The sequence below is a fragment of the Lycorma delicatula genome, chromosome 10 (genome assembly GCF_047948215.1).
Source record: "Lycorma delicatula isolate Av1 chromosome 10, ASM4794821v1, whole genome shotgun sequence".
Classification (NCBI taxonomy): Eukaryota; Metazoa; Arthropoda; class Insecta; order Hemiptera; family Fulgoridae; genus Lycorma; species Lycorma delicatula.
The window spans coordinates 59,432,351-59,444,704 of record NC_134464.1 but is presented as its reverse complement, the minus strand read 5'-3'; the positions used below and the strand labels follow the sequence as shown (position 1 = coordinate 59,444,704).

Sequence of the window (12,354 nt, the reverse complement as noted above, 5' to 3'; positions counted from 1 at the left end):
TTGTACTTTAATAATATTAATATATTTATTGATATATTATTTATTTTATGTTTAATATGGGGATTATACCCATATAGGAGTTCTTTTAAAAACACCCTGATGTTTTTTAAAGTATTTCAAGTATTATTAAACAACATTATATTTAAACTATTACATGAAAATATATTCTGAAAGATTAAATTCTGAGGTTTTTTTGGTGTTAATGTTCCTTGATATGTATATCATTTATTGCCCAGCTCATGTCCAGATGGTTCTCCAGCTCTTCCCATGTACTCACCAGCATGTCGGTTGTAATAGATGCTACTGCCACAACAGTCCTCTCACATAGGTAGATAATGTCATGAATTTCCTCTGAATAAGCAAAGTTTTTCACATGCCCCACAAAAAGAAATCTTTTGGGGTCATGTCTAGGCTCCATGGTGGCCATGCAATCATTTTTATTTTGAAACCGAATGTTTAATGCAGCGGTTACTAATACTGTAATGCAGCGAAGCGCTAGCTGATAGAAAATTAATCCTTTTTCATCTGTAGTATTGTCAGATGTAAAGTTTGAGCATATCACGGAAAATATCTCCATTAGTTGTACTTTTTACAAGAATGAATTTTGTGAATGAAATAACACTGTCATTTCAGTCCACACCAAACATTGACTTTGGGAGAATCACGCTGATGTTTGATTATTTCATGCAGTGGCTCTGATCCCCAAATTCTGCAGTCATGTCGATTTACTGACTCATTAATGTGGAATGTTGCCTTATTTGAAAACATAACATTTTTCAGTAGTCCTCATTTTCACCAATGTTAAGCATTAAAGCTGCAAACTCCAATCTTTTCACTTTGTTATTGCATTTGATTTCATGTAAAAGTTGTACCTTATATGGACGTAATCAAAGCATATTACATATCTCTTTTTATACTGTAGATTTAGGTATTCCTAACTAAACTGCACCTTGCTAATGACTTCTTTAGCCTATGCGTAAAAGATGCTCGGTGAGTGATTTTTAAAAAAGAATATATATATATATGTATAAAATAACAAGACATATTTTACTTAAAAATATTATCTTTATTAATCTCTTGGGTTGTTAACCAATCAACTATACAAACTTATAAATTAAATACACTATGTTTCACTTAGAATTCTCTAAACTTCCTCAGTTGACAATACACATTCATACACACATCATACAAAATTCTCTTACATACTAAGAAATTAACAGTTCTACCCATCTAGATAACAATATTTTATTCACAACCTTGTTGTAATAGATCCGCTTATTCATACATAACACGCCTTATCTTTAGATAATTTATGTATCTCTTTATATAATCTGATTTCTGTTTCCTGTGTATTGAAACCTTTACAATGCACATATTTTTCTCAAAACTTAAAAAACCTTAAACATTATTTTCCTTAAACTAAATTTAAAATATAAATATAAGATTTTTAAAAATTAAATTAATATATTTTATTTTATTTATGATGTTCTGTTACTGAAAAAGAATTACATTCTTTTTCCTTCTTGACTGAACAAATATTTGCTCTAAATTTATTTTAAATGTTTTTAAAGTTTTTTAAATTTATTTTAATTTTAAACAAACAAGTTTTACAAAATGTAAAAAGCTAATAGTTATTTTGTAAATTGTAAACAGTGTAAGAATTTATGAAAGATATCTTGGAGGCCGGAAAAAATTGTTTTGATGAAGTAAAAAATGAAAGGTAAGAGTGTTTCTCTTAGTGTTTGGGTGGGTGCGCACGCGCGCGCATTCGTGTGGTGATATTTAAGAATGAAAATGAGTTTTAAATTTTGTTAATTGTTTAAGAAAAATACAGATAAAACATTGATATTCATATAAATTATAATGTGGATTTGATACCAAAGTGGTGCTATTTGTTGTAAAGATGTATGGACTATAATTATGTGTTTCGAATAATCATTCTAAAAATTAAAATAGTGACCTGTATAAAGATGATCGTCATTCTTGATTATAGGTGCAGAGTTATATCACCCATTTCGGAAGTTCCGTTACAGCTCCTTATAATACTGCGAAGGAGCAGCCTGTTCCCATTTCGGTTACAGCTCCCTTATAATACTAGTAAAGGCACTTTTTTTTTTATACAGGCCTGATTATTAGATTGTGGATACTGTTGTTCTTTGATGGTTGGGTTTTCAGTTAACCACACATCTTGGGAATGGTCGACCTGAGACTGTACAAGACTACACTTCATTTACATTCAAACATATCCTCACACCTCCTCTGAAGTAATACCTTACGCTGGTTCCATAGGCTAAACAGAAAAATAGAGGGTTTCAGCTCTCTTATGTCACATTTTATTTTATGTTGTAAAGGATACACTTATTAAAATAATTGGTGTATTAAAAATTGTTAAATGTAAACAAATTACAAATAATATTAAATAACAGATATTGTTAATGCATATTCTATACATTTTTCTTTTACAGGTTAGCGACTATGAAGATATATGGGGACCCGAGTCATTATCAACATTTAAACCGGTAAGATCATCACCATTTTCATCACCAGATGATGTCAGTTCCGGTAGTGCTCCCAAAAGATCGGCTCCAGCAGCACCTGTTCCAGATATTTTAGAACGTGTCACTACACCTCCTGGACCTACCCCAGCACCTAGGAATCGTCTTGGTCTTATTGTAAATACAAATAGCAACAATAATAGTAATAATACTAGTAATGTTACAAGTCCTCTTAGTCCAGTACCTGTTGAATCAAGTACACCCACTGATCAGCACTCAAATGTGGTATGTTAGCACGCTCAACTTTTTTTTTTTTTTACATTATAAATGTGTAAGTTGTTTTTTCTTTTATTATAATTAAGAAGCATGAAGTAGATTATTGGTTTGGGGAGGTAAATAGAATTTGTATTATTTGGTCAGGGATTAATTAAATCTGAACACATCAAAAACCCTACTAAGGCTTTTTTTTATGATCCTTGTTCTAAATCGTATACTTATATTCTGGAGTTTAACAAAATCTTAACAATTTACCGCGGGTCAATGATTTATCTTCTGTGAGAAATTAACTTTCAGACTGTAATTATTCCTTTCCAATGTATTCTCCAGTACTCCTCTCCACTTTTGCATACACAAGATGTATGCAATTGATATTCTTGTGATATAGTGAACATAAAAATTAGTTTCTAGAATGTAATATATGATCATCTTGTATTTAACCACACATTCTGTCCTGGTTGAATCAGGGATACAAACATGTATCCCTGATGTATGAAAAGGGATTCTTTACATCAAATATGTACATGCATTTACATATAAATGATACTATAGGTATAATAAAAAGTGAAACAAGAAGAGGATAAATTATATAATTATTATAGTACAAAATTTATGTATTCAAAACTACTTGCATGCTAAACTGTCTGACTTGTGTTTAAATTGGTATGCTTTGAAGTGATTTTATCAGATCTATATATATCCAACATTTATAGAAAATAAATAGTACACAGCATCACACGTACACATCATATATTATTACTTTGGGTAAGATATATTGACAACTATGGGTAAAATATATATACTGAAAATATAAAAAATAAAATAATATTATTAAAAATAAGCAAAATATGTGTAACAAAAATTTTTAATATATATATGAGCTTGAAGTAAAACACACTATCAACTGTAGGTATAAGTATTGAAATAATAAAATTATTACTTATGCTTATAAGAAACCTTATAGACATAATTCATAAATCTTCAAACACCATAGATACACAAAACAAATGTTTATAAAAAATGATCCATAGAACATTTATATAAGCAAATAAGAATGTGGATAAAATTAATAAAGAGATCGAATATGTAAAGGAAGTTGCAAATATACTTGGTGATTTAATGATAAATTAATATATAAATTATTATAATTATATATATAATTAATATATATATATAAATTAATATATGTATATGTCAGAAAAAAAGCCACATTGAAAATTATAAATAATAATAATAATAATAATAATAATAATGATGATGATGAGTATAAAAATAAATCTGATTTACTTATTTATATATTACATTTAAACATAATAATAACATAAAAAAAATATAAAATCCTATATAAAACAGATAAACATATAAAATATATTCAAAATAAAGAAGTTAATAATAAATTTTAACTTTGTGGCATATGTGAAATTAAATTAATAAATGTTACCATGAATGTGTGTGTGTGTGTGTGTGTATACACACACATAATAATATAAATAAATATATATAATATATATATTATTTCATTGTCATGCTGTGGTACGAGAAAGAAATTTTAATGTCAAATGACATACCATTGTTTGCATATTTTATGTGTAATTTTTAATTTTAATTTCTGAAGATGAAGTTATCTCTTTGAAAGTACTACAGTTGTTAACACTTTCCAGTTGACAGCCGTATGTGATACAGTGTGATTTTTTAGTCTGTCAATCTGTAACCAGATGAGATACGGTGCTGGGATTCCATTGTTCTAAATATGTTTTCCCATATGCTACTTGTTTGCCAACTTCAGTATTAACCAATAAAGTTCATTTTCTTTCCATTTGTATTGCTAGTCTAGTTCTGTTTAATTCTAAAGATTTATTTTCTATAATTGATATTCTATATTTCTATAATTTATTTTCTATAATTGATATAATTGAATGCGAGAAAGCCCACCAATCTCCACGGTTAAATGGTAGTTTGCAAGACAACTTATTTCAGTTTGTAGCATATACTCTACTAGCACTAAACCCCTTTTTGTATGAATTTTAGTTTTGTAATTTTATTTTTATTACATGTATGTTATGGTAGGTTTATATGATAAGTTTATGATATAATTTTTTCCTTACTCATTCATGTAAAAACTTTTAAAAATACTAAAAACATTTCATTATTCAATAAATAATTTTTAATAACATAAAACATAAGGTGCTTTAAATATTATTTTAGTTGAAACACCAAATTCTGTGTAATTTAAAATAAAAGTCTTACATAAAGGTTAAAAAGTAAATTGGTATGATTTTTTGAATAAAGGTGAAAAACGTCAGTTTTGGGGATTAAACAGGTGCATGAGCCTAGCCTTGAAAGAGTTAAGTGCATTTAATGTACTCTATTTGGTAGTTTTGATTTTATAATTTATATTATTAAATACAGTGGAAAAAAAAATGTTTGGGTAAATAATAAATATACATATATTTTTTTTTCCATAAAAAAATGTTTATATTTAAATATTCAAAAAATTCATTAATATTTTGTCAGCTGTGTTAATAAAATTTAATATTACATGAAATATAAACTACCAAAACACAGTAATTAGATACATTAGACTTGCCATATTAATTTCCAATAACCAGTTTCCAGTACTGGGCAACGAAATCAATATCATTTATATAATATTATATTAGAGACATTATACATATGTTATACTTTATTGTTATTATATATATTATATAATAATATAATTGTTATGTGTATATAATATATTATTGTTATATGTATATAATATATTATTGTATTTATATAATATATTATGTATATCATTTAAAATTTCAGTATAGAAAATATTATAATTTTGGAAAAACATGACAAATCATTAAAAGAATATGTTTTAATGTAATAATGTAGAATACCAACTGAAGATGTGGGATACTGCAAAAACCGGTTAATGGTAATTAATTGGTAAATTTAATGTATCTAATTACTATGTTTTGATGATTTATATTTCATATAATATAAACTTACACAACATCTTCTGTTTCTTAAATCCTAGTTATGCAAAAATCTTTTCTTAACCCATTTGTTTACTTTGATAATTATAGCTTTTTGAAAATTCATGCGGTCCTCTGCTTATTTTGGTGAATGTCATTTGTAGCTGTATCATTACTTGTGAAGTAAGCTTGCAAAGCATTTTAAATGGATTATTACAATTTAAGATATCACTAGAAACTGCTGTTAGTGTCAGATGAAAGACATAAATGATATGTTGTAATTTTCTATGATATATATTACAATATTTTGATGTAATGAATTGTAATTTAATTCTTAAATATTTTAACAGAACATCTATTGTTGATAAATTTATATTAAAAAAGCTATTTAAAGTAACCTGTTTCATTACAGCACATGTCAGTTAGTTGGTTGCTATTTCTCATCTATATTTCCTCGCATATTTCATGCATATGTACATATACAAATGTTAGTGCTCAATTATGTACATTTGTGTATGATTGTTTTAATAAAGTTTATCCATCAAAATGTGTTTTTTCCTCAAAAATATGATGAAAATTGTTTATTAGGCTGCCAAAATGATCTTAATAATTCAGAATTAATTAGCATAAAAAATAAATTGACGTAAAATTAATGTATTTTTTAACTATTAAAACAAAATAAAAAAATTTCTTTGCTTATTTTTAAGGCTCTAATTTTAATTTTGTTCAAAAAAAGATAAGATGGTTTTTTCATGATAAAATTTGTAAATGAATGGTTTAAAGTATGAGAATGTAAACAATATTTTGTTTTCCTCTTTTATAGTTAATTAAAATATGTTAAGCAACTTATTTTTTACCCAATTTCCCTATAATTAAACTCCTCTTTTGTAGCTTTTTTGTACTGTTCAGGTAAAATATTTATTGCTATTTTCAAATAATATGCATTAAAATTATTTTAAAAAATCATTGTTTCTGTCATGTAACTTTTCATTGGCTATAAAAATTAACTTATTTTATATTGTTTCTTATAGGCACCAGGAAAACAGGGTAGCCCATTTTATGCCGAACCAGCCGATGCGATAAGACAAGCAGCATTACTTCAGGTACAGCGCAGAAGACGAATTATACCTGCTAATAATAATCAACAACAAAATACTAAAAATCACAGGCATTCAGATCCTGCTACACTTGTCCAGTGGCCAGGGATTGCTACTGGTGGAGCTTTAGAAAGGATCGATTCAAAGGTAAGTCTAACATTTATAAAATGCTTCCATTATATTTCATTATTTCTGATTGTAAAATAGTAATTTTATTAGAACTATTGTTTTTCTTATGGCAGATGGAAAAGAAATTACATCATTATTACTTATACTGTTGCATGTCCGTGTAGGTGTTAGAGTTCTTGAGGTAATGCTGTTTAGTATTTATTCAAGGCATTACAGCAATTTTTTCCTTTCTCAAAGATAAGCTTTTATGCATTTGTTAGATTGTTACATACCAATTGTTTTGAAGTAAGCTGCTAGGAAGTCATGTTGTATCACGAGTGAAATTTTCACTCTGTTCCTTTGAAAATTATTGCATTGTATCTGTTTTTCATGGATATTTCTTCAGTCATTTATGGACAGTTCTGTGCCTTCTTTATTAATATAATTTTATAGATAAATGAATCTGAAGTAGCCTGTTCCCGTATTTGTATTGCTTCTATTTCATTTGACTTAGATAGAAGCAATAGAAAGAAACTTATTTTTATAACTGTTTTTTAAAGCATAGAAATAAAATTTTTTCATGATTCTTCATTGTCAGTCTAATGTAACACATCTTGCTGTTAATTAAAGACTTACTTTTCCATTTTCTGATTCAGTTTAATTTTTGTTTGCTTGATAAAATTCTATTCTTTTTAGTTGGCCATGTTTAAAAAAAAAATTACTAAGCTTAAATAATATGAAATGTTTGGTGGTTTTTCAAAAATTAAACTGTTTTTTGTTGTAAAATAAGGTTTATTTTGACTGAATTATGAAAGAAGTTTCTATCAGTTTTTCAAGTTGCAAAGAATTCAGTAATTATTTTTTTTATTGGAATGAAATCAGTATAAAATAATAATTACTTACATATTTTAATGTATAATGTATAATTTTAACAGTTAAAATTAAAAAAAAAAAGGAATTATACTTATGACTAAAAACTGAACTTTTTACCCATTTGAGCTTAAAAAACCCCTTTGTTCTTAAAGTTTGTATGTAACATAACAGATTCAGATTTTTTCAGGCATACCCATATTTTCTTTTGTTTATTATTTTACATGATATTTCATTTTTATTTTATTTTTAATGTACTGGTTAATGTGAGCATTTAAAAAAATGTCTGGTAATAGTATGTGTCTGAAACTTTTCAAATAAAATTAAAGAAAACATTTTCAAAGTTTAATTTTTAGTTTCATTAAAAAGACTGCAAAATTTTAATTTTAAGTATTAAACCTTGTTTTGTAGGTTATTTATGCCAAGGTAAAAATTTTTCCTTGATATCTTTGTTTTTACAATATATTTTTTCCTAATAATTTTTTGTTCTCATGAGCACTGTTTTTATATTATTTGAGTTTTGATAAATTCAGAACAAAGTTAATATTAAACAATGTGAATCTTTTATATTATTAAAAATTTATCTATATTTATCCCTTGCACCTCATTAAATTTTGGGTTTTATTTTAGTTAATTTGTTAACTATGTATTTATTTTCTGATTAGTGGAGTAGATAATTTTATCCTGAAACACAAAGTAATGTTCCATAATTATGTCTTCTTTGGAGTTAAGTATTTTAGTTTTTATACAAATAATTTTAAACTTATAAATTATTTTATTTATTGCTGCCATTTTTTAAATTAAACTAATAAAGTTACATTTAAATTTCCTTGAAGCGTAGCTGCTTTTCACTGTTTTTTAATGCTTAAATTTTTAACTATGTTAAGCAGATGATCTTAATATCAAGGAAATTTCAAAATGTTATTGCAATTTTGTGTTTCATGAACACCAAACTTATTTATATATTGATTATATATGTTGTACTTTTTAATTTACAGGAAGAATTATGCACTAGTGGTAGTGGGTTATCTTCATCTGTTGATAATTTAGCAGTTCTAAGGAATTCAAGAAGATCTGAGCTACCAAAAGTTAAAGGGAAGCCAGTTCAACCTCCCAGAGTTGCTATTAGGCCAACCGGAAAGTCATTCAATGATACATCATGGGCTGTTGATTCAAGTTGGGAATTTATTGGTAATATGTTGTAATTAACATATATTATTAATAGTATGTTTAGTATTAGTATTAATATTCAAATTAAGCATGAAACAAATTTGGCATAAAAATACATTTTATTTGCTACAAAAAAACTCTATTTTTTGACCTCACTGACTTAATGAGTTCATCATCCAAGGTGAAATGAATACCTTGATATTTCTTTTTAATTGCAGAAAGAAGTGAAAATTGGAGGTCACCAAATCAGTGACTATGGAGGGTGTGAAGTAGGTTCATATCTCAACTTCTCAAGAGCCTTGGTGGTTTCATAAGATATATGTGGCTGATCATTATCGTGATGGAGAATTGTCATCTTTGTAGACTAAAAAATGACATGTCTCGTAAGGTGTTTTAGTGAGTGTGCTTCTTATCAGTTACAAAAATTGGTCGACCACTGCAAGGTTGATCCTCAATATTCTCTTTACAAACTTCTGAAGCGAAAATCATAGGGCCTCAAATTGTTGAGTATGAAGGGTGTGAAATAAGTTCAGATTCAACTTCAAAAGCGCTTCGACAGTTACATGCGATTGTGCGGCCAAGCATTATTAGGTCGCATCAGCAATTGTCGAATACAACACACAAATCTTTTAAGATGTTTTTACATCTCTGTGTATCACACAGAAATTATAGTCAACCCAGCTTCCAGGTAGTCAGTCGTGTAGATGTGTTCAGAATCCCAAACACTGTCAAGTGAATTTTCTTTGCAAAGGGCTGTTTTTTGAATTCTTTTTATTGTGGGAAAATATAATGCTGGTATTCTGTGCTCTGTCATTTTTCTTTGAGTTGTGGTGATGCGCCTGAGTTTCTCCTGTCAATATTAAAAAGGAAGTTATTTACTACATGATAACATTCCAGAATCTGTTTACAAAATTCTGACATCTTTCTTCTTTTCTTTGATTTTGCATGACATCCACTGTAAACAGATTTTACAGTATACTGGTTGTGCAGTAATGTGCCCTACTTGTTCTTTTGGTATGTCTATTTGGGTGTGGACATGTTGTCTGATGTGATGGTCATTTTGAATCGATTCGTTTGCCTCTTTTTGGTGCTTTTCATCAGTCACAGAAACCAGTCAACCATCGTGAGGTTCATCCTCAATATTCACTATGTTAGCTTTGAATAAACAAAATTTTATAAAATATTTGTCTATGTTTGATTAATTGTCATTTATCATCATAAATGACAATGAATGTCATTCATGAAGTGTTCACTTTTTCCGTTGTAAAAAATTTAATTACTGAATGTTGACACAGCAGGTGTACTTAACTCCATAATAGTGACAACTGGCAGAAAATAAAAGGGTGTGGCTCAACGCATTTTGGAATGTTAATAGTAGGAAATTAAAACTACAAGATGGCAGCACCTGTCGCTTTATGTAACATTTTGTCTTAATGGTAGAACATTTTGTTCTTTTATTATGTTCCGTTGTACATTATATTTCAGCTGTTCCTTGAATGTATTACTCATATTAATAATAATTGTTAATATTAATAGTTAATGTAAGTGGTAATATTAATTGTGTTATTAATAATAAAATGTATTATTTTATTATGTTGTACTTTCTGTTACTTTTTGTGAACAGTTTTATCTTGTGCTGTAATTTAACAACTTATCAAATTCAAGAATTAAATTTAAAAAAAAATATTTTAATAATTACATTTTTGGAAACTTTTTTTATTACTAGGCCATTTGAAAGTCATTTATAGCAAATTATTATTAATACCAAGAAGCTTGACTGGAAATATATGATAATTTTGGTGATTTATGTTGAATTTTTTCTTTTAATTTGATTTTCTGTTTATGATGTATGATGCCCTTTTTGTTATAAAACTTTCCTTTTTTTAAACAAAGCAATAAATAGTAACTGTTTATAATGAATAATTGCTTTTTTAATTTTTCATGATATTGCTGTTTTATATATTTAAATATTAATTGTGTTTTTCATCAGAAAACAGATTAATTCACTCGTGTGTATGATTTCTATGTAATATTTGATTTAAATTAAAGATAATGGTTGTTGTTAACCATCATAAAAATTCCTAACTAATCAGTTATGTTTTATTACTGTTTAATTTTTAAATTAAAATTTGTTTAGCGTGTTATTATCTTTTTATTTGTTGTGAATACAATTTATTATATAAGTCATTTGTTTACTTACTGAATTATATTATTTTTATTTTATAAAAAATAGTGCTGATTTTCCTATTTTATTATTATTTATTAATGATGTTTATTTCATATTTATCTAGTAAGCAATATTTTTATGTATTCATGTTTTATATTTTATTATTAATATTTATGTTCAGTTATCGGCAGAATTCTTTTGATGTTATGTAATTCTCCTAGCTTTTTTCTCTTTTATGATATTTTAAAATAATTTTTATCACATTGCTCATTTGATTGCTTTATTAATGTACGTTATTTTAATATTTTTTGTCTGATGTTTTACATAAAATTGTTCACCTTTTATTTATAATTATTGATAAATCTTGGGATTTTTCAACCTGATGATTCTGCAAGAACAAAATATCAGGAGCTGAGATTACATACATGTAATAATTAGATCATTGTAATTAAAAAAATACCGATTCCAATTTTCTGTTGGTAAATTACACATATCATTATTATTTTGTACTAGTAGCTAATGAACTGTTAGCAATATAATTAGATTAAAAAAATTGTATTAGCAATTTATTCCATGTTTTTCAAATCTACTTAATTGTTTTTAATACAACTAATTTTTTGTGGGTGGAAATCCTCACTGTTCTAAAAATTTTTTGTGAATATTTAAATTTTAATGAAATGTAAGGAAACTGGTAAATTTAAGAAGTCAAAATAAAGAATGTACTCTGTTATCTACTAATTTCTAAAACCTGCATTAGTTTTAAGAAAGATAAGTCTAATTAATATTTATTTATTACTTCACCATTGAGAAACAAAAAAACATTTCTACAGAAAATGTTGTTGGTGCATTTGGTAATACCATACATTGTAATATATTTTATAATAAAGATATCTATGATTGTAATGTCTTTAGAAAAAGTTATTCATATTTATAACTAAGAGGTGTATATTAGTTGAGAAAAGTACGAAATTAAAATTCCTATTTTTTTTTTCAATTTAACTGAAGAAGGTAAATCTGAATTATTCTTCTATTACAGTATTTTTTAAATTTGAGGAAGGTTTTAAACAAAATTTACATGTCATTTTATTTTTGAGTAACCAATAAGGTACTCAAATTGAGAGCATGTTGTATTTGACAGTGTCATTTTTCTTAAATATTATTAATCGCTGCATAAGTAATTTTTTCTAAAATTTGCAAATTAAATTTTT

At 26.5% G+C, this 12,354-nt stretch overlaps 1 protein-coding gene across 6 annotated transcripts in view; it reads left to right on the top strand.

Annotated features, from left to right (window-relative positions):
- The window catches only part of LOC142331610 (protein sprint-like), a 747,263-nt gene that overhangs the window by 632,442 nt on the left and 102,467 nt on the right, over positions 1 to 12,354 (top strand). For 5 of the 6 annotated variants that reach the window (XM_075377633.1, XM_075377632.1, XM_075377636.1 and 2 more), the window contains 3 exons: positions 2,466 to 2,780; positions 6,766 to 6,978; positions 8,808 to 9,000. In XM_075377633.1, the coding sequence (XP_075233748.1) occupies positions 2,466 to 2,780; positions 6,766 to 6,978; positions 8,808 to 9,000 (721 nt within the window). The remainder of the gene's footprint in view (positions 1 to 2,465; positions 2,781 to 6,765; positions 6,979 to 8,807; positions 9,001 to 12,354) is intronic. The other variant, XM_075377634.1, reaches the window with a different exon arrangement.